This window comes from Coregonus clupeaformis, unplaced genomic scaffold (genome assembly GCF_020615455.1).
Source record: "Coregonus clupeaformis isolate EN_2021a unplaced genomic scaffold, ASM2061545v1 scaf0172, whole genome shotgun sequence".
Classification (NCBI taxonomy): domain Eukaryota; kingdom Metazoa; phylum Chordata; class Actinopteri; order Salmoniformes; family Salmonidae; genus Coregonus; species Coregonus clupeaformis.
In genome coordinates this window covers 420,347-442,819 of record NW_025533627.1, presented here as the reverse complement: position 1 = coordinate 442,819, position 22,473 = coordinate 420,347, and the positions used below count along the sequence as shown (strand labels likewise).

Here is a 22,473-nt window from a genome sequence, read left to right as displayed (position 1 = left end):
CTGACACATGCCAGATCTTACAACGTTTTTTTCTACAAAGTATTTTACGTATCATAGGTTATAGCAATCTGTCAGTCGATGACCTGACACGCAACCATTGTTTGATGCATGCAACGTCTGAGCAGGGGATCTTGACCTTGGGCTTCCTGTGTAAACGCAGCCGTAGATGTTGCCTGGTTACCCATCCTCTCCGGCCAAACGCCACGCCCGCTAACGTTTCTTCTCCACGATGTGATGAATGGAGCGATCGATAGATCAGCTGAATTTAATTCAAGATTAGTCAGGTTAGCCTTGACAAATGAGACCATGTGTCAAGAAATTAGAAAGCAGATGACACAGAAAATAGAAGCAGAGGTCAAGGCATATGCAAGACCCTTAAATTATTTGACTTCTGCTGAACCTTGCAATCTTGAGTAGTACCTCGTTGGAGAATATGAAGGCTTTTTCATATGAAGCATTGGATGATGAGTTGTCCAGGAAGACACCATGGCTTTATACCACCATCAATACTGCAACAGGTGGTTCCACCATCCACAACTGTGTGGCTGTCTCTGTGGCCCTGAAAGGTAGAAACCCCAGGCTTTCTGCACTGGCCTATGTCATCAACTCAACACTGACCCAAGGGGGGGTTAACAACCACACACAGCAATGTCCTCAATAAGCAGAAAGAGATGAAGACAGCTGGGTACAACAACATCAACATTAGATGCTGGAGGGAGGACTGTGAGCTGTTCTTCCAACATAGTGCCAGCGGTGAAGTCTTCCCCCGACCCCCCTCCTACTGAATCAATGGAGGAGACTGGAAGACAGGAGGAAGAGGAGGACGGGGGACCAGTGGAGGATGAGTTTGAAATAGAGCTGGACTGGGGTCAACTGGAGGAAGAGGGTGAAGGAGAGGAGGAAGAGTGGGGTCCACTGTCAGAAGAGACAGAACGAGAGGAGGACAGAGGATCAACAGAGAGGAGGACAGAGGATCAACAGAGAGGAGGACAGAGGATCAACAGAGAGGAGGACATAGGATCCACAGAGAGGAGGACATAGGATCCACAGAGAGGAGGACAGAGGATCCACAGAGAGGAGGACAGAGGATCCAAAGAGAGGAGGACAGAGGATCCAAAGAGAGGAGGACAGAGGATCCACAGTGCAGGGAGAGACAGATGATCCACAGAGAGGAGGACAGAGGATCCACAGAGAGGAGGACAGAGGATCCACAGAGAGGAGGACAGAGGATCAACAGAGAGGAGGACAGAGGATCCACAGAGAGGAGGACAGATGATCCACAGAGAGGAGGACAGAGGATCCACAGAGAGGAGGACAGAGGATCAACAGAGAGGAGGACAGAGGATCAACAGAGAGGAGGACAGAGGATCAACAGAAAGGAGGACAGAGGATCAACAGAGAGGAGGACAGAGGATCAACAGAAAGGAGGACAGAGGATCAACAGAGAGGAGGACAGAGGATCCACAGAGAGGAGGACAGAGGATCCACAGAGAGGAGGACAGAGGATCCACAGAGAGGAGGACAGAGGATCAACAGAGAGGATGACAGAGGATCAACAGAGAGGAGGACAGAGGATCCACAGAGAGGAGGACAGAGGATCAACAGAGAGGACAGAGGATCCACAGAGAGGAGGACAGAGGATCCACAGAGAGGAGGACATAGGATCCACAGAGAGGAGGACAGAGGATCAACAGAGAGGAGGACAGAGGATCCACAGAGAGGAGGACAGAGAATCCACAGAGAGGAGGACAGAGGATCCACAGAGAGGAGGACAGAGGATCCACAGTGCAGGGAGAGACAGAGGATCCACAGAGAGGAGGACAGAGGATCAACAGAGAGGAGGACATAGGATCCACAGAGAGGAGGACATAGGATCCACAGAGAGGAGGACAGAGGATCCACAGAGAGGAGGACAGAGGATCCAAAGAGAGGAGGACAGAGGATCCACAGAGAGGAGGACAGAGGATCCACAGTGCAGGGAGAGACAGATGATCCACAGAGAGGAGGACAGAGGATCCACAGAGAGGAGGACAGAGGATCCACAGAGAGGAGGACAGAGGATCAACAGAGAGGAGGACAGAGGATCCACAGAGAGGAGGACAGATGATCCACAGAGAGGAGGACAGAGGATCCACAGAGAGGGAGGACAGAGGATCAACAGAGAGGAGGACAGAGGATCAACAGAAAGGAGGACAGAGGATCAACAGAGAGGAGGACAGAGGATCCACAGAGAGGAGGACAGAGGATCCACAGAGAGGAGGACAGAGGATCCACAGAGAGGAGGACAGAGGATCCACAGAGAGGAGGACAGAGGATCAACAGAGAGGAGGACAGAGGATCCACAGAGAGGAGGACAGATGATCCACAGAGAGGAGGACAGAGGATCCACAGAGAGGAGGACAGAGGATCAACAGAGAGGAGGACAGAGGATCAACAGAAAGGAGGACAGAGGATCAACAGAGAGGAGGACAGAGGATCCACAGAGAGGAGGACAGAGGATCCACAGAGAGGAGGACAGAGGATCCACAGAGAGGAGGACAGAGGATCAACAGAGAGGATGACAGAGGATCAACAGAGAGGAGGACAGAGGATCCACAGAGAGGAGGACAGAGGATCCACAGAGAGGAGGACAGAGGATCAACAGAGAGGACAGAGGCTCCACAGAGAGGAGGACAGAGGATCCACAGAGAGGAGGACAGAGGATCCACAGAGAGGAGGACAGAGGATCAACAGAGAGGAGGACAGAGGATCCACAGAGAGGAGGACAGAGGATCAACAGAGAGGATGACAGAGGATCAACAGAGAGGAGGACAGAGGATCCACAGAGAGGAGGACAGAGGATCCACAGAGAGGAGGACAGAGGATCAACAGAGAGGACAGAGGATCCACAGAGAGGAGGACAGAGGATCCACAGAGAGGAGGACAGAGGATCAACAGAGAGGAGGACAGAGGATCAACAGAGAGGAGGACAGAGGATCCACAGAGAGGAGGACAGAGAATCCACAGAGAGGAGGACAGAGGATCCACAGAGAGGAGGACAGAGAATCCACAGAGAGGAGGACAGAGGATCCACAGAGAGGAGGACAGAGGATCCACAGTGCAGGGAGAGACAGAGGATCCACAGAGAGGAGGACAGAGGATCAACAGAGAGGAGGACATAGGATCCACAGAGAGGAGGACATAGGATCCACAGAGAGGAGGACAGAGGATCCACAGAGAGGAGGACAGAGGATCCAAAGAGAGGAGGACAGAGGATCCACAGAGAGGAGGACAGAGGATCCACAGTGCAGGGAGAGACAGATGATCCACAGAGAGGAGGACAGAGGATCCACAGAGAGGAGGACAGAGGATCCACAGAGAGGAGGACAGAGGATCAACAGAGAGGAGGACAGAGGATCCACAGAGAGGAGGACAGATGATCCACAGAGAGGAGGACAGAGGATCCACAGAGAGGAGGACAGAGGATCAACAGAGAGGAGGACAGAGGATCAACAGAAAGGAGGACAGAGGATCAACAGACAGGAGGACAGAGGATCCACAGAGAGGAGGACAGAGGATCCACAGAGAGGAGGACAGAGGATCCACAGAGAGGAGGACAGAGGATCAACAGAGAGGATGACAGAGGATCAACAGAGAGGAGGACAGAGGATCCACAGAGAGGACAGAGGCTCCACAGAGAGGAGGACAGAGGATCCACAGAGAGGAGGACAGAGGATCCACAGAGAGGAGGACAGAGGATCAACAGAGAGGAGGACAGAGGATCCACAGAGAGGAGGACAGAGGATCCACAGAGAGGAGGACAGAGGATCCACAGAGAGGAGGACAGAGGATCCACAGTGCAGGGAGAGACAGAGGATCCACAGAGAGGAGGACAGAGGATCCACAGTGCAGGGAGAGACAGGAGGAGAAGAAGAGGGGTGTAAATCATCAGTGCTAGAAGGAAATGACAGACAGGAAGAGGACTCAGAGTGGATTCAGAGACCGAACACTTTGGATTAAACCTCACCTGTGGATTTAAAGAAGTAGCCTAACACAGGGTCTGTAGATTACATATCTAGGCCTAGGCTACATCTCTGAACAACAAGGGACTAATCATATTATGTGTCCCAAATTGCACCCCATTCCCTATATAGTGCACTACTTTTGACCTGGGCCAATAGGGCTCTATGTAGGGAATAGGGTGCCATTTGGGACACAATCATACCGTGAAATGACTCCTGTTGAGGGGGCCAACGTGTGAGGTATACTGATCCTGTTGTGTGTACAGTGTGTTTACAACGGTATTAAAGAGACCAGTCCCAATTGGATGTTGAATTCAGACTTTATTGTCCCAGCAGGGAAATTCATTGTGCAGCAAAGAGTGCAAAGCTGCTCAACAAGAACTTCCACTTTTGTCATTGCGCGCTTCCCAAAATGGCACCCTATTCCCTATATAGTGCACTACTTACCCCATAGGGCTCTGGTCAAAAGTAGTGCATTATATAGGGAATAGTGTGCTATTTGGGATGCACCCATTGAGTGCTAATAGTCCCTGGGCCAAGATGACCCAGCCAATAAACCACTGTTATTATTAAACCTATTTTTTTTAATGAATAAAAATAGTATTTCCTGAAATATTACACAACTCATTGTTACTTCTTACAGTGTATTTACATCATTGGCAGTAGTGCCATAAGAACATGTATAATTAACAGAATATCTACTACAAATGATTTGAAATGATCATGAGCTTGCCTGAGATAGTAGACGTATATTGTTTACTTTATCACCAATCCAGATATCATATGTACAAGTATATCAGTTTAGATACAGCATCATCTCAAAGCTGACTGGAGTTGTCAATGTCTAGATGTACTAAATTCAGTACTGGTTGATTCTTTTTGAGTCGTGGCTGTCCTTCCCTCCTGTTTCCAGGAGTCTTGGGTTCCCCACATCCACGTAATCCTATAAAGAGATGTGCATTCAATAAAAGAAGCTCTACGCAAGTCATTATGTACAGTTGAAGTCGGAAGTTTACATACACCTTAGCCAAATACATTTAAACTCAGTGTTTCACAATTCCTGACATTTAATCCAAGTAAAAATTCCCTGTTTTAGGTCAGTTAGGATCACCACTTTATTTTAAGATTGTGAAATGTCAGAATAATATTAGAGAGAATGATTTATTTCAGCTTTTATTTCTAACATCACATTCCCAGTGGGTCAGAAGTTTACATACACTCAATTAGTATTTGGTAGCATTGCCTTTAAATTGTTTAATTTGGGTCAAACGTTTCGGGTAGCCTTCCACAAGCTTCCCACAATAAATTGGGTGAATTTTGGCCCATTCCTCCTGACAGAGCTGGTGTAACTGAGTCAGATTTGTATGCCTCCTTGCTCACACATGCTTTTTCAGTTCTGCCCACAAATGTTCTATAGGCTTGAGGTCAGGGCTTTGCGATGGCCACTCCAATACCTTGACTTTGTTGTCCTTAAGCCCTTTTGCCACAACTTTGGAAGTATGCTTGGGGTCATTGTCTATTTGGAAGACCCATTTGCGACAAAGCTTTAACTTCCTGATTGATGTCTTGAGATGTAGCTTCAATATATCCACATAATTTTCCTTCCTCATGATGCCATCTATTTTGTGAAGTGCACCAGTCCCTCCTGCAGCAAAGCACCCCCACAGCATGATGCTGCCACCCCCGTGCTTCACGGTTGGGATGGTGTACTTCGGCTTACAAGCACCCCCTTTTTCCTCCAAACATAACGATGATCATTATGGCCAAACAGTTCTATTTTTGTTTCATCAGACCAGAGGACATTTCTTCAAAAAGTACGATCTTTGTCCCCATGTGCAGTTGCAAACCGTAGTCTGGCTTTTTTATGGCGGTTTTGGAGCAGTGGCTTCTTCCTTGCTGAGCTGCCTTTTAGGATATGTTGATATAGGACTAGTTTTACTGTGGATATAGATACTTTTGTACCTGTTTCCTCCAGCATCTTCACAAGGTCCTTTGCTGTTGTTCTGGGATTGATTTGCACTTTTTGCACCAAAGTACGTTCAACTCTAGGAGACAGAACACGTCTCCTTCCTGAGCGGTATGACGGCTGCGTGGTCCCATGGTGTTTATACTTGCGTACTATTGTTTTTTTTTCAAATGAACGTGGTACCTTCAGGCTTTTAGAAATTGCTCCCAAGGATGAACCAGACTTGTGGAGGTCTACAATTTTCTTTCTGAGGTCTTGGCTGATTTCTTTTGATTTTCCCATGATGTCAAGCAAAGAGGCACTGAGTTTGAAGGTAGGCCTTGAAATACATCCACACTTACACCTCCAATTGACTCAAATGATGTCAATTAGCCTATCAGAAGCGTCTAAAGCCATGACATCATTTTCTGGAATTTTCCAAGCTGTTTAAAAGGCACAGTCAACTTAGTGTATGTAAACTTCTGACCCACTGGAATTGTGATACAGTGAATTATAAGTGAAATAATCTGTCTGTAAACAATTGTTGAAAAAAGTACTTGTGTCATGCACAAAGTAGATGTCCTAACCGACTTGCCAAAACTATAGTTTGTTAACAAGAAATTTGTGGAGTGGTTGAAAAACGAGTTTTAATGACTCCAACCTAAGTGTATGTAAACTTCCGACTTCAACTGTATCTAGATCATGCTACTACTGTGGGGTCTTCTACTGTGGGGGTCTCCTACTGTGGGGCCTCTACTGTGGGGTCTCTACTGTGGGGCCTCTACTGTGGGGCCTCTACTGTGGGGTCTCTACTGTGGGGCCTCTACTGTGGGGCCTCTACTGTGGGGCCTCTACTGTGGGGCCTCTACTGTGGGGCCTCTACTGTGGGGCCTCTACTGTGGGGTCTTCTACTGTGGGGTCTTCTACTGTGGGGTCTTCTACTGTGGGGTATTCTACTGTGGGGCCTCTACTGTGGGGCCTCTACTGTGGGGTCTTCTACTGTGGGGTCTTCTACTGTGGGGTCTCCTACTGTGGGGTATTCTACTGTGGGGTCTTCTACTGTGGGGTCTTCTACTGTGGGGTCTCCTACTGTGGGGTCTCCTACTGTGGGGCCTCTACTGTGGGGCCTCTACTGTGGGGTATTCTACTGTGGGGCCTCTACTGTGGGGCCTCTACTGTGGGGCCTCTACTGTGGGGTATTCTACTGTGGGGTCTCCTACTGTGGGGTATTCTACTGTGGGGTATTCTACTGTGGGGTCTCCTACTGTGGGGTCTTCTACTGTGGGGTATTCTACTGTGGGGTCTCCTACTGTGGGGTCTTCTACTGTGGGGTATTCTACTGTGGGGTATTCTACTGTGGGGTCTTCTACTGTGGGGTCTTCTACTGTGGGGTATTCTACTGTGGGGTCTCCTACTGTGGGGTATTCTACTGTGGGGTCTTCTACTGTGGGGTCTTCTACTGTGGGGCCTCTACTGTGGGGTCTCCTACTGTGGGGTATTCTACTGTGGGGCCTCTACTGTGGGGTCTTCTACTGTGGGGTCTTCTACTGTGGGGTCTCCTACTGTGGGGTCTCCTACTGTGGGGTCTCCTACTGTGGGGTCTTCTACTGTGGGGCCTCTACTGTGGGGCCTCTACTGTGGGGTCTCCTACTGTGGGGTCTCCTACTGTGGGGTCTTCTACTGTGGGGCCTCTACTGTGGGGCCTCTACTGTGGGGTCTCCTACTGTGGGGTCTCCTACTGTGGGGTCTTCTACTGTGGGGCCTCTACTGTGGGGCCTCTACTGTGGGGCCTCTACTGTGGGGTATTCTACTGTGGGGTCTTCTACTGTGGGGTCTCCTACTGTGGGGTCTCCTACTGTGGGGTCTCCTACTGTGGGGCCTCTACTGTGGGGTCTCTACTGTGGGGACTCTACTGTGGGGTCTTCTACTGTGGGGTCTCCTACTGTGGGGTCTCCTACTGTGGGGCCTCTACTGTGGGGTCTCCTACTGTGGGGCCTCTACTGTGGGGTCTTCTACTGTGGGGTCTTTTTTTTTTTTTTTTTGTCATTTAGCAGACGCTCTTATCCAGAGCGACTTACAGGAGCAATTAGGGTTAAGTGCCTTGCTCAAGGGCACATCGACAGATTTTTCACCTAGTCGGCTCGGGGATTAACCTTTCGGTTACTGGCACAACGCTCTTACCCACTAAGCTACCTGCCGCCCCACTGTGGGGTCTCCTACTGTGGGGTCTCCTACTGTGGGGCCTCTACTGTGGGGTCTCCTACTGTGGGGTCTTCTACTGTGGGGTCTTCTACTGTGGGGTCTTCTACTGTGGGGTCTCCTACTGTGGGGTCTTCTACTGTGGGGCCTCTACTGTGGGGCCTCTACTGTGGGTCTAAAGTCACAGGACAGGTGTAACCTGCAGGATGCATACAGGAAGTTTTACTGCCTATAGTCAGTTCACATTTTATCATATCAGATTAAGGTAAAGAGACGAGGAGAGGAATACACTATTCTATTGGGATGCACCACATGACCAGAGAGAGGAATACACTATTCTATTGGGATGCACCACATGACCAGAGAGAGGAATACACTATTCTATTGGGATGCACCACATGACCAGAGAGAGGAATACACTATTCTATTGGGATGCACCACATGACCAGAGAGAGGAATACACTATTCTATTGGGATGCACCACATGACCAGAGAGAGGACAGAGAGAGAGAGAGAGAGAGAGAGAGAGAGGTGAAAGGTTAAAACATTGAACTAGAATCCTATAGACCAGTAGTCACCAACCGGTCGATCTCCAAGGCATCTCTAGTCGATCGCAGAACATTTAAGTAAAAACCCAACGATAAGCCTTGTGTTCCTTTTTTTTTAAATTCATCTTGCGGTTTTAGTTGCACCCGATTCAGCTGCACCGCGCGCCGGCTAGTTACAAATCAAGTGCACTATAGACCTACCACTGGCCAATCGGATGGCTCAGATTACCATGTCTGCAGTAACGTAGCAGGCGTAAAAGAAAGCGGTTTAGGTTTTTACTCAGCACTTTCAACACTTTCCATTCAACACTTTTATAAGCCATAAAATGTGCGTTCTCCCTACTTTCACTCACACTACAACCAGCACTGCAGCTGTAATGAATGAGTAGGAGAGTGTATCTATAGGCTTGCATTGTTATTATTAGCGGCTTGGGTCTTTTTTAATATTGAGGAATATTTCACCTTTCTCTGGTCATCATAGGAGTAACAACATGAATTTGTGCATGAGGCAGAAATAATGCAGTGCGACTCGAGTTCCCGCCATCAGCTGGAAGACTGAGTCCCCTTTTTGGTCGGTGTCAGTGGAGGAAAGGGAGAGCGGAGGGCTGCAGAGAGGCGGAGGAGCGGAGGGCTGCAGAGAGGCGGAGGAGCGGAGGGCTGCAGAGAGGCGGAGGAGCGGAGGGCTGCAGAGAGGCGGAGGAGCGGAGGGCTGGAGGAGCGGAGGGCTGCAGAGAGGCGGAGGAGCGGAGGGCTGCAGAGAGGCGGAGGAGCGGAGGGCTGCAGAGAGGCGGAGGAGCGGAGGGCTGCAGAGAGGCGGAGGCGGAGGCTGCAGAGAGGCGGAGGAGCGGAGGGCTGCAGAGGCGGAGGAGCGGAGGGCTGCAGAGAGGCGGAGGAGCGGAGGGCTGCAGAGAGGCGGAGGAGCGGAGGGCTGCAGAGAGGCAGAGGAGCGGAGGGATGGTGAGAGGCGGAGGAGCGGAGGGCTGCAGAGAGGCGGAGAGCGGAGGGCTGCAGAGAGGCGGAGGAGCGGAGGCTGCAGAGAGGCGGAGGAGCGGAGGGCTGCAGAGAGGCGGAGGAGCGGAGGGCTGCAGAGAGGCGGAGGAGCGGAGGGATGTTGAGAGGCGGAGGAGCGGAGGGATGGCGAGAGGCGGAGGAGCGGAGGGCTGCAGAGAGGCGGAGGAGCGGAGGGATGTCGAGAGGCGGAGGAGCGGAGGGATGTCGAGAGGCGGAGGAGCGGAGGGATGTCGAGAGGCGGAGGAGCGGAGGGCTGCAGAGAGGAGGAGGAGCGGAGGGATGTCGGGGCGGAGGAGCGGAGGGATGTCGAGAGGCGGAGGAGCGGAGGCTGCAGAGAGGAGGAGGAGCGGAGGGATGTCGAGAGGCGGAGGCGGAGGGATGTCGAGAGGCGGAGGAGCGGAGGGATGTCGAGAGCGGAGGAGCGGAGGGATGTCGAGAGGCGGAGGAGCGGAGGGATGTCGAGAGGCGGAGGAGCGGAGGGATGTCGAGAGGCGGAGGAGCGGAGGGCTGCAGAGAGGCGGAGGAGCGGAGGGATGTCGAGAGGCGGAGGAGCGGAGGGATGTCGAGAGGCGGAGGAGCGGAGGGATGTCGAGAGGCGGAGGAGCGGAGGGATGTCGAGAGGCGGAGGAGCGGAGGGATGTCGAGAGGCGGAGGAGCGGAGGGATGTTGAGAGGCGGACCCTCAGTCTGCTGCTCTCTCCCTCCGCTGAGACTGACCATCGGATGCAGGCACCATCAGCCCAGTAAAATAAAAATAAAAAGCAAATTGTTTAAATTCATGCTCACTCTGATCACTATTACCGGTGTGATCATAGCCTACCTCAAAAATGGTCTGAGAAGAACAACATTGTCAGGGAAATTCAAGCAAAGCCAATATACGGTGATAATTGTTTGGGCCTATAGCCTACTGCACAAACCTCATTACTACAGAACTGTTTTTAATAGGTTAATGTTGCACAGGGATATGTTTTTTTAAGTAATGTTAAAAAAAATTCTGAAAGTGATCTCGACTCAAAAAAGGTTGGTGACCACTGCTATAGACGAATCCAAAATCCTAGAAGATTCTATTCCAACTGTCATAGAACTCCACAGAAGATTATATTCCAACTGTCATAGAACTCCACAGAAGATTCTATTCCAACTGTCATAGAACTCCACAGAAGAGATTCTATTCCAACTGTCATAGAACTCCACAGAGGAAGAAGAAGAGGTGGATGGAAGATGGCTCACTGAATCATTATCCATGACGTCCTCCAGGATTCTCACTATGTCTGTGAAGGACGGCCTGGAAGTGTAGGGTTCCATCCAGCAGTCTCGCATTATCTGCAGTCTGAGAGGGAGCGAGAGCGAGAGGGAGAGCTAGGACTGCATCCATAGGGCTTCTGTTCAAAAGTAGTGCACTAAATAATGAATTGGGAGCCATTTGTGACGAAGCCCCTAGAATACTTTCATCCTAAAAGCTTCATCCAGTATTCCACAGAGGGGCTTTGTGCATGCCTGGGTTGTGTTCAGGAAGGAGACATTATTTTAAACAAAGAGGTCCTACCTGAACTTGTCCAATAAGAACACAGATTTTTGTTTTGCTACATTGTGCCCTACTGAACATGGCACTGTCGCTGCGGTAACCACAACACTACCAATGATGTCACGGTCACTCACATCTCTGGCCTGCAGCCCTCGGGGTCTTTGTTCTTGTGACCGGCACAGATGTGATAGACCACGGCCTCTGGCGTCTCCAGGTTCGGGTACGGCAAGGTGCCTGCCAAACCACAAGCACCCACTGTTGTCATGTCCAAGGTGTTATAATCACATCGAATTTAGAATTTGTTCTAATTTACTTATCTGGGTAAATAAAGGGTTAGATGAATACAATCTCAGTCCTGTCATCATTATGCGCACTGGGCAGCCACCTGTACAGGCTTGTAAATGATGGCAGACATTTTGTTTCCATTGTTTATGAACACAAAACTCACCAAATGTCTGCATCTCCCACAGCACGATGCCAAACGCCCACACGTCCCCCTTGAAGCTGTAATAGTTGATTCTGAAGTACTCAGGGGGGTACCAGCGTAGGGGCACACGTTCCTACACACGTAACCGTACATTGGAAACAGTTACCCTTTAAAACTCACACCAAGACCATCATCACGTTTAGGGCCAGTTTCCTGCGACAGATTCAGCCTAATCCTGTCCTAAAAAGCATTGTCAATATCCCTGTGACTGGACTACCCCCCGAATTTGCTACAGTATGAAGTCATCTGACCCAGAGGTGTTTCATGTGGTTTCTGTCAGCATGTGTGCGTGTGACTGAACCCTGTGTGTGTGTGTGTGTGTGTGTGTGTGTGTGTGACTGAACCCTGTGTGTGTGTGTGTGTGTGTGTGTGTGTGTGTGTGTGTGTGTGTGTGTGTGTGTGTGTGACAGACCTGTGGGTGTTTCCTGCGGCTGCTGCGTCGGCTCCTCATGCGGGTCAGGTCTCTGGCCAGACCAAACTCTGACACCTTTACCTCCCAGGGAAACCTGCTCACCATGATGTTCCTGAGGGCCAGGTCACAGTGCACCACCTGAAACACAACACAGATCCCAGAACAGTTACTGTCTGTCTGTCTGAGTAAGGACAGGTCCAAGACCAGTAATGCCAGTGGCAGTTGGTGTCATAAGGAATGTGTGGGAGGAGGAGGAAACTGGGTACCATTTTGGATCGGAGGTGTTCCATGGCCAGTGCGATGTGATAGGATGCAATGGTGAGCAGGCTCTGTAGCTCAGGGTCATTGGCCAGCTTGTCTCTGTTGGTCTGAAGGAAGCTCCGCAGGGTTCCATAGCTCACAAACTCCATGATCAACACATAGGGTTCTGGGAGGACACACACAGGCACAAACACACACACACACACACACACATACACACACACACACACACACACACACACACACACACACACACACACACACACACACACACACACACACACACACACACACACACTACCATTAGAATTCAGCTTGCAGTAGTTGTAGGAAATATATTATAGATAAGGAGCCACTCTTTTTCTATTCTATATGGAGACAGACAATGTAAATAATGCAGACACATAGAGTGGTCAAAAATAGTACACTATAAAAGTAGAGTGTCGTTTAGGTGGTGTCTGTCCTTACCCTCAGTGGAGTTCCAGTCCAGCAGCCGGAGGTGGTGTCTGTCCTTACCCTCAGTGGAGTTCCAGTCCAGCAGCCGGAGGTGGTGTCTGTCCTTACCCTCAGTGGAGTTCCAGTCCAGCAGCCGGAGGTGGTGTCTGTCCTTACCCTCAGTGGAGTTCCAGTCCAGCAGCCGGAGGTGGTGTCTGTCCTTACCCTCAGTGGAGTTCCAGTCCAGCAGCCGGAGGTGGTGTCTGTCCTTACCCTCAGTGGAGTTCCAGTCCAGCAGCCGGAGGTGGTGTCTGTCCTTACCCTCAGTGGAGTTCCAGTCCAGCAGCCGGAGGTGGTGTCTGTCCTTACCCTCAGTGGTGTTCCAGTCCAGCAGCCGGAGGTGGTGTCTGTCCTTACCCTCAGTGGAGTTCCAGTCCAGCAGCCGGAGGTGGTGTCTGTCCTTACCCTCAGTGGAGTTCCAGTCCAGCAGCCGGAGGTGGTGTCTGTCCTTACCCTCAGTGGAGTTCCAGTCCAGCAGCCGGAGGTGGTGTCTGTCCTTACCCTCAGTGGAGTTCCAGTCCAGCAGCCGGAGGTGGTGTCTGTCCTTACCCTCAGTGGAGTTCCAGTCCAGCAGCCGGAGGTGGTGTCTGTCCTTACCCTCAGTGGAGTTCCAGTCCAGCAGCCGGAGGTGGTGTCTGTCCTTACCCTCAGTGGAGTTCCAGTCCAGCAGCCGGGGTGGTGTCTGTCCTTACCCTCAGTGGAGTTCCAGTCCAGCAGCCGGAGGTGGTGTCTGTCCTTACCCTCAGTGGAGTTCCAGTCCAGCAGCCGGAGGTGGTGTCTGTCCTTACCCTCAGTGGAGTTCCAGTCCAGCAGCCGGAGGTGGTGTCTGTCCTTACCCTCAGTGGAGTTCCAGTCCAGCAGCCGGAGGTGGTGTCTGTCCTTACCCTCAGTGGAGTTCCAGTCCAGCAGCCGGAGGTGGTGTCTGTCCTTACCCTCAGTGGAGTTCCAGTCCAGCAGCCGGAGGTGGTGTCTGTCCTTACCCTCAGTGGAGTTCCAGTCCAGCAGCCGGAGGTGGTGTCTGTCCTTACCCTCAGTGGAGTTCCAGTCCAGCAGCCGGAGGTGGTGTCTGTCCTTACCCTCAGTGGAGTTCCAGTCCAGCAGCCGGAGGTGGTGTCTGTCCTTACCCTCAGTGGTGTTCCAGTCCAGCAGCCGGAGGTGGTGTCTGTCCTTACCCTCAGTGGTGTTCCAGTCCAGCAGCCGGAGGTGGTGTCTGTCCTTACCCTCAGTGGAGTTCCAGTCCAGCAGCCGGAGGTGGTGTCTGTCCTTACCCTCAGTGGAGTTCCAGTCCAGCAGCCGGAGGTGGTGTCTGTCCTTACCCTCAGTGGAGTTCCAGTCCAGCAGCCGGAGGTGGTGTCTGTCCTTACCCTCAGTGGTGTTCCAGTCCAGCAGCCGGAGGTGGTGTCTGTCCTTACCCTCAGTGGAGTTCCAGTCCAGCAGATGGAGGTGGTGTCTGTCCTTACCCTCAGTGGAGTTCCAGTCCAGCAGCTGGAGAACATTATTGTGGTGCACCAGCTTCCTCATGATGGATACCTCCATCTCCACATGCTTAGGGGTCACACCTACAGGACAAAATGGATGCTATTATTGAAAAATAGATTGAACTCTCAGGGTTCTACAGTGCCACCATTTGACTCGCATATGCCCCAAAATATCTTGCTGTGCGACCTGGAATTTTAATTTAGGAGCACCAGTGTGCATAGAACAATTAAGGATTCTAGCTTTAATACCTCAAATATTTTAAATTGTACCCCTAAATGCATTTGTGTGCACCTACATTTCTCAAATTAGGCGCACATGTTCTTCTTGTAAAAGGTCAGCGTACAGCCCTGGCTCTTTGTGGACGTTCCAAATAGCACGCTATTCCCTATACAGACCCTGGCCCCACTCTCCAAGGGTGTCTCTGGGAGAGTTGGGATATGCAAAAAACACACTTCCAATTCACACATGCGTATTAATACACACTTGTACATGTGTGAAATAGGACAAATATAAGCACCCACCAAATAATAATAATAATAATAATAATAATAATAATATAATGAAAAAATATATATATATATTTATATATACAGTGGGGAGAACAAGTATTTGATACACTGCCGATTTTGCAGGTTTTCCTACTTACAAAGCATGTAGAGGTCTGTAATTTTTTTATCATAGGTACACTTCAACTGTGAGAGACGGAATCTAAAACGAAAATCCAGAAAATCACATTGTATGATTTTTAAGTAATTAATTTGCATTTTATTGCATGACATAAGTATTTGATACATCAGAAAAGCAGAACTTAATATTTGGTACAGAAACCTTTGTTTGCAATTACAGAGATCATACGTTTCCTGTAGGTCTTGACCAGGTTTGCACACACTGCAGCAGGGATTTTGGCCCACTCCTCCATACAGACCTTCTCCAGATCCTTCAGGTTTCGGGGCTGTCGCTGGGCAATACAGACTTTCAGCTCCCTCCAAAGATTTTCTATTGGGTTCAGGTCTGGAGACTGGCTAGGCCACTCCAGGACCTTGAGATGCTTCTTACGGAGCCACTCCTTAGTTGCCCTGGCTGTGTGTTTCGGGTCGTTGTCATGCTGGAAGACCCAGCCACAACCCATCTTCAATGCTCTTACTGAGGGAAGGAGGTTGTTGGCCAAGATCTCACGATACATGACCCCATCCATCCTCCCCTCAATACGGTGCAGTCGTCCTGTCCCCTTTGCAGAAAAGCATCCCCAAAGAATGATGTTTCCACCTCCATGCTTCACGGTTGGGATGGTGTTCTTGGGGTTTTACTCATCCTTCTTCTTCCTCCAAACACGGCGAGTGGAGTTTAGACCAAAAAGCTATATTTTTGTCTCATCAGACCACATGACCTTCTCCCATTTCCTCCTCTGGATCATCCAGATGGTCATTGGCAAACCAGACGGGCCTGGACATGCGCTGGCTTGAGCAGGGGGACCTTGCGTGTGCTGCAGGATTTTTAATCCATGACGGCGTAGTGTGTTACTAATGGTTTTCTTTGAGATTGTGGTCCCAGCTCTCTTCAGGTCATTGACCAGGTCCTGCCGTGTAGTTCTGGGCTGATCCCTCACCTTCCTCATGATCATTGATGCCCCACGAGGTGAGATCTTGCATGGAGTCCCAGACCGAGGTTGATTGACCGTCATCTTGAACTTCTTCCATTTTCTAATAATTGCGCCAACAGTTGTTGCCTTCTCACCAAGCTGCTTGCCTATTGTCCTGTAGCCCATCCCAGCCTTGTGCAGGTCTACAATTCTATCCCTGATGTCCTTACACAGCTCTCTGGTCTCGGCCATTGTGGAGAGGTTGGAGTCTGTTTGATTGAGTGTGTGGACAGGTGTCTTTTATACAGGTAACAAGTTCAAACAGGTGCAGTTAATACAGGTAATGAGTGGAGAACAGGAGGGCTTCTTAAAGAAAAACTAACAGGTCTGTGAGAGCCGGAATTCTTACTGGTTGGTTGGTGATCAAATACTTATGTCATGCAATAAAATGCAAATGAATGACTTAAAAATCATACAATGTGATTTTCTGGATTTTTGTTTTGGATTCCGTCTCTCACAGTTGAAGTGTACCTATGATAAAAATGACAGACCTCTACATGCTTTGTAAGTAGGAAAACCTGCAAAATCGGCAGTGTATCAAATACTTGTTCTCCCCACTGTATATATATATACTAACTAATATATACTAACTGACAAAAAATAAATAAAAATAATTCCTTATACAGTGCACTATTTTTGACCAGGACCTATAATATAGAGCACTGGGGAATAGGCTGCCATTTGGGATGCAACCTTTGTGACCTTTCACCCCACTAAAGCAGTGTCTCATTGCTTCCTCAGTCTCAATGGACATTTAATCTCTGATCATTATGGGTATAAGATTATCAACTGTTTATCAGTGGTTGAGGAGCGTACTGGTGGTAGCCTAGCCTAGCCTAGCATACCCTCTTTGGTAATCTGGTGGTAGCCTAGCATAGCCTCTTTGGTAATCTGGTGGTAGCCTAGCCTAGCATAACCTCTTTGGTGATCTGGTGGTAGCCTAGCATAGCCTCTTTGGTAATCTGGTGGTAGCCTAGCCTAGCATAGCCTCTTAGGTAATCTGGTGGTAGCCTAGCCTAGCATACCCTCTTTGGTGATCTGGTGGTAGCCTAGCCTACTGTACCCTCTTTGGTGATCTTGCAGGTGAACATGCCGTGGCCCTTGCAGGTTCCCCGTGTCATCCTGGCCTTGTAGAAGGCTCCCTCCTTCCCTGCCTTGATGAGCTGCAGCAGACTGAGGTCTGACTTGGTGAAGCGGGGACCCTGGAGATAATCACATCGACTTACTCAACTTTGTATGATTTTTAAACTGCATACAACAGTGGAGGCTGGGGGGAGAAGCTATAGGAGGACGGGCTCATTGTAATGGCTGGAATGGAATCAGTGGAACAGAGAAAACGTGTGGTTTCCATGGTTTCCATGTGTTTGATACCGTTCCATTTATTCCATTCCAGCCATTACAATGAGCCCCTCCCACCAGCCTCCTCTGATATAAAATCTGGTTATTACCTACTGTACATCATCCATGTACACTGTCTGTAGATCCTGTCTGTGTGTGTGTGTGCCTGCGTGTGTGTGTGTGTGTGTGCTTGCACGTGTGTATAGTCCTATGTGTGTGTATATGTGTGTATATATGTGTGTGTGTATGTGTATGTGTGTGTGTGTGTGTGTGTGTGTATGTATGTATGTATGTATGTATGTATGTATGTATGTATGTATGTATGTGTGTGTGTGTGTGTGTGTGTGTGTGTGTGTGTGTGTGTAGAATATGTATGCGTACCTGTTGTAGCGGCCTCCATGGCAGTCTGGTAGTGACAGACCTGGTCTTGTTTCCTTGTAGTGGTGTCTGCTCCTCAGGGTCCTCTTTCCCCAGTCTCTCTGTGAAGGTAACGGGGCAAGGGGAAGCAGGCGAGAGAACCGGGGAGTCTGGAGTGGAAACTACATTTCCCAGAGGCCTTCCTCCTCGCAGGTCCCGAATGGTCCGCTCCAAGGAACGATACCTGACAACAGGCAAAAGGGAGGATGTTCTACGAATGGATGGTCCATATGGGAATGGCTGACAGAAAATATACTATGTAGTACAGTGCCTTCGGAAAGTATTCAGACCCCTTGACATTTTCCACATTTTGTTATGTTACAGCCTTATTCTAAAATTGATTACATTGTTGTTTCCCCTCATCAATCTACACACAATACCCCATAATGACAAAGCAAAAACTGGTTTTTAGAAATGTTTGCACGTTGTTTGCACATTTATATATAAAAAAAAAACATTTACATAAGTATTCCGACCCTTTACTCAGTACTTTGTTGAAGCACCTTTGGCAGCGATTACAGCATCGAGTCTTCTTGGGTATGACGCTACAAGCTTGGCACTCCTGTATTTGGGGAGTTTCTCCCATTCTTCTCTGCAGATCCTCTCAAGCTCTGTCAGGTTGGATTGGGAGCGTTGCTGCACAGCTATTTTCAGGTCTCTCCAGAGATGTTCGATCGGGTTCAAGTCCGGGCTCTGGCTGGGCCACTCAAGGACATTCAGAGACTTGTCCCGAAGCCACTCCTGCGTTGTCTTGGCTTAGAGTCATTGTCCTGTTGGAAGGTGAACCTTCGCCCCAGTCTGAGGTCCTGAGCACTCTGGAGCAGGTTTTCATCAAGGATCTATCTGTACTTTGCTCCGTTAATCTTTTCCTCAACCTGACTATTCTTCCAGTCCCTGCCGATAAAAGACATCCCCACAGCATGATGCTGCCACCACCATGCTTCACCGTAGGGATGGTGCCAGGTTTCCTCCAGACGTGACGCTTGGCATTCAGGCCAAAGTCTTCAATCTTGGTTTCATCAGACCAGAGAATCTTGTTTCTCATGGTCTGAGAGTCTTTAGGTGCCTTTCGGCAAACTCCAAGCGGGCTGTCATGTGCCTTTTACTGAGGAGTGGCTTCCGTCTGGCCACTCTACCATAAAGGCCTGATGGGTGGAGTGCTGCAGAGATGGTTGTCCTTCTGGAAGGTTCTCCCATCTCCACAGAGGAACTCTAGAGCACTGTCAGGTGTGTGCCTTTCCAAATCATGTCCAATGAATTGAATTTACCACAGGTGAACTCCAATCAAGTTGTAGAAATATCTCAAGGATGATCAATGGAAACAGGATGCACCTGAGCTCAACTTCGAGTCTCATAGCAAAGGGTCTGAGTACTTAACCCTTAGGGTTAGGTTACTTTACATAAATGTGCAAACATTTATAACAACCTGTTTTCGCTTTGTCATTATGGGGTATTGTGTGTAGATTGCTGAGGAATTTGTTTTATTTAATCCATTTTAGAATAAGGCCATAACGTAACAAAATGTGGAAAAAGTCAAGGGGTCTGAATACTTTCCGAAGGTATATACACTACCAGACAAAAGTTTGGACACACCTACTCATTCAAGGGTTTTTCTTTAATTTTCACAATTTTTTACATTGTAGAATAATAGTGAAGACATCAAAACTATGAAATAACACAAGCAATGATGGAGTTTCGTTTCTCTTTGCTTATTTGAGCTGTTCTTGCCATAATATGGACTTGGTCTTTTACCAAATAGGGCTATCTTCTGTATACCCCCCCTCCTCCCCCTACCTTGTCACAACACAACTGATTGACTCAAACGCATTAAGAAAGAAATTCCACAAATTAACTTTTAAGAAGGCACACCTGTTAATTGAAATGCATTCCAGGTGACTACCTCATGAAGCTGGTTGAGCAAAGCTCATCAAGGCAAATAGTGGCTACTTTGAAGAATCTCAAAAATATAAAATATATTTTGATTTGTTTAACACTTTTTTGGTTACTACATGATTCCATATGTGTTATTTCATAGTTTTGATGTCTTCACTATTATTCTACAATGTAGAAAATAGTAAAAATAAAGAAAAACCGTAGAATGAGTAGGTGTGTCCAAACTTTTGACTGGTACGGGTATATAAATATATATTGACAGAAAAATATATTGTGGATTGGAAATGATGCAGACAATTACATTGATTTAAGCTACAATCTATCTGTAATATTAAAGCTGATCTTCCCCCTAAAGAGTTTTAATAGAAAAACAACCAGGAGACTTTCGGGCTTCATTTGGAAGCTCCTCTACTCCTTGTTGCTTTTCCCAGCAGCCTTCATAGTAAATGTTTCATTCAGGAATGAGTTTGAGGTGTATCCAGCCCTATTCATCTCAATTTCCAACCCATTCTTTAAGTTACAAGTATAATTTAAGTCATCATCAAAACACAGATGGTATACTGTTGCCTGAAAATTGGTTTTTGCTAACCTTTCTCCCAGTTATCCAAAACACAATTCTTCTAATGTTCAAGTTCACCATTTTCCAGTATGATTTCCATGGACATTTTTGTAACTCTTTTTGGACCCAGTTTATAAATTTAATTCCAAAATTGCAGAGGGTTGTTACTTTGCAGTTGTTGTAGATGCAGTGCTTGGCCCTTTCTGAATCTGTACAGTCTAAGTCTATACAGCTTTCAGAGGACCTACTAGCTCACTTAACTTCAAACTGCAATGTTTAACCTAGCAGTAGAATACAGACCATTTCTCACAAACCCATTGAGGTGAGCCGTCTTACTTTTTGAGCCACAGAGTCCCCAGCACTATGAAGACCAGGACGGTGAGTAGAAACACCCCGATAAGGAGGTAGTGAGGTAGGTCCATGCCAAACGAGGCTTTAGGTACACACACACACACACACACACACACACACAAAACAGGTCACACGATGTAAAGCAATGTGCTTAATCTGTTTCAGACATATAATTATTTACATAACATTACATGGAGGTATAGGCTCAATTCCATTCCAAATGATCCCATTTCAGGTGAACAACTCACTTGGGATTTGGGTGGTTGAATTGTTCAAGGAGGCCGCCATGTCATCCAGTCACAAGTCCCTTGTTCATGTAGACAGACAGCATTGCCAGTGACGAGTCACAAGTCCTTGTAAAGGAACAAAGAACTCCACCTACCTACTCGTCTAACCCTAACCCTACCCGTCTGTCCTCTTACAAGGGCCCCTGGTGAGGGTACATCTGCCAAATAACACACTCCACATCAAATGTAAACTGGCACTGCCCAGCAATAGACTCAGACAACGTCTAGGCCTAACTCACTGATTCTCTGTAGACAGTGATATCCTGCTATTGTGTTTCTCTGCTCGTCTCCGAGACCATGAGAGAAAGTCAGACCCCTTGAAGAGAAGACACACCCGTTGAGAGGAAACAGAGAACACATCATCATGTCCTGTGTTATTGGAGTCAGTAGGAGGGGTTTGTTTGCATGAGAACCACACCGCACGGAGGGGAAATGCACAGTAGCATCCTCGTGGTTTTCAAACCCCCTGACACGGCGGAGACCGAGCTGTCTGACTGACAAGAGACACTTACGCCATCTATGCAACGAACACCTAAGGTCTACTAAATGTTGAGGAACTTTCTGTATCGTATGACGTTTTGGTCAGTCGGATCAATTATAGGCAGTGAAGGATATAATGTATATGAATGATATGCTATATATGAGGAGTAGGAAGCAGACAGCCACTAGATAAACTTCGTCAGTTGGAAAGAGATGCTTCACAGTGAAGTTTGGTCTCCTAGCCAATCACTCACATGGTTTGATAGAGTTTGATGTTATGTGGTGGGTGTAGATTAGAAAGCTCCCGTTCGAGTCCCAAATGGCACCCTATTTCCTATACAGTGCACTACTTTTGACCAGGGCCAATGGGGCTCTATGTAGGGAATAGGGTGCCATTTGGGAGGCAACCGCTGTCTGTAGTTATGGGGTCAGGTATAAATATCGTGCTGGGAGTCTTTGTCTTTGTTTCGGGGAAATATCTGTTCTGTTCCCGACCACTGCAGCTGCTAGCTGGTCTGTTCTGCAGAAAGAGACCCGGAATAAAGTGCAGGGCTGAGGTTTCCGCTCACAGATACTAACTCAACTCACAATACCTAGACCCACAGTCTGGGCCTGCTGCAAGCGTGATTGGAGCCCTCTCTCACTCTCTGACACACACACACACAAGACTCAGACACACACACAGACACGGGTCAGACAACTGCACACGCACACACACACACACACACACACACACAAGAAAACCAACCCATCAACTGAATGACTTAATTGCATCTGTTATATTTAATTTGTTGCTTGGATATTTGTTACAGATCAACAGTATCATCACTCCATATACAACTACAAGTACAGTATTTTTTAAAGTTCATATTCAAATACATCCGTTTTAATGGCTTATTTACAAAACACTTTATGTACATTTTCAATGTCAGTGCAATGTAATTTGTATTCTTTAAACACTTCTTACAAAATAAAAGGTCATTAAATGAATAAATCTCTTTCCGATCCATCAAAATAAGGACGAGGACAAAAACTAAATAATTTCAGTAGTAGATTGCACTACCTGTCAACGGGTCATACCATCTTGCCACCGAGGGAGGGGTGTTCACTGTTCAGTTAATAAATTAGCCCCGGGCTTCACAGCATT

At 48.3% G+C, this 22,473-nt stretch overlaps 1 protein-coding gene across 2 annotated transcripts; it reads right to left on the bottom strand.

Annotated features, from left to right (window-relative positions):
- Positions 1 to 4,149: 4,149 nt before the first annotated feature.
- si:ch211-167j9.5 (fibroblast growth factor receptor homolog 1) lies at positions 4,150 to 21,128 on the bottom strand. 2 transcript variants are annotated; one of them, XM_045213921.1, is made up of 11 exons: positions 20,808 to 21,128; positions 20,545 to 20,641; positions 17,721 to 17,940; positions 17,065 to 17,203; positions 14,344 to 14,442; positions 12,394 to 12,554; positions 12,128 to 12,265; positions 11,677 to 11,788; positions 11,363 to 11,462; positions 10,934 to 11,033; positions 4,154 to 4,944 (listed from the first exon to the last, which is right to left on the bottom strand). In XM_045213921.1, the coding sequence occupies exons 1-11, from the start codon at positions 20,845 to 20,847 to the stop codon at positions 4,861 to 4,863; spliced, it is 1,290 nt and encodes a 429-aa protein (XP_045069856.1). In that variant the 5' UTR covers positions 20,848 to 21,128; the 3' UTR covers positions 4,154 to 4,860. The 2 variants fall into 2 exon arrangements, with proteins under 2 accessions (XP_045069857.1, XP_045069856.1); XM_045213922.1 differs by lacking the exon at positions 10,934 to 11,033 and having other exon boundaries at positions 4,150 to 4,944.
- Between the last annotated feature and the right edge of the window lie 1,345 nt (positions 21,129 to 22,473).

Bases quoted from the DNA above. Each gene is read 5' to 3' on its own strand.
- si:ch211-167j9.5 (XM_045213921.1), bottom strand. From the start codon at position 20,847: ATGGCGGCCTCCTTGAACAATTCAACCACCCAAATCCCAA. The intron at 20,642-20,807 runs GTGAGTTGTTCA...GTGTACCTAAAG, and splicing joins TTCAACCACCCAAATCCCAA to CCTCGTTTGGCATGGACCTA. The intron at 12,266-12,393 runs GTACCCAGTTTC...GTTGTGTTTCAG, and splicing joins AACACCTCCGATCCAAAATG to GTGGTGCACTGTGACCTGGC.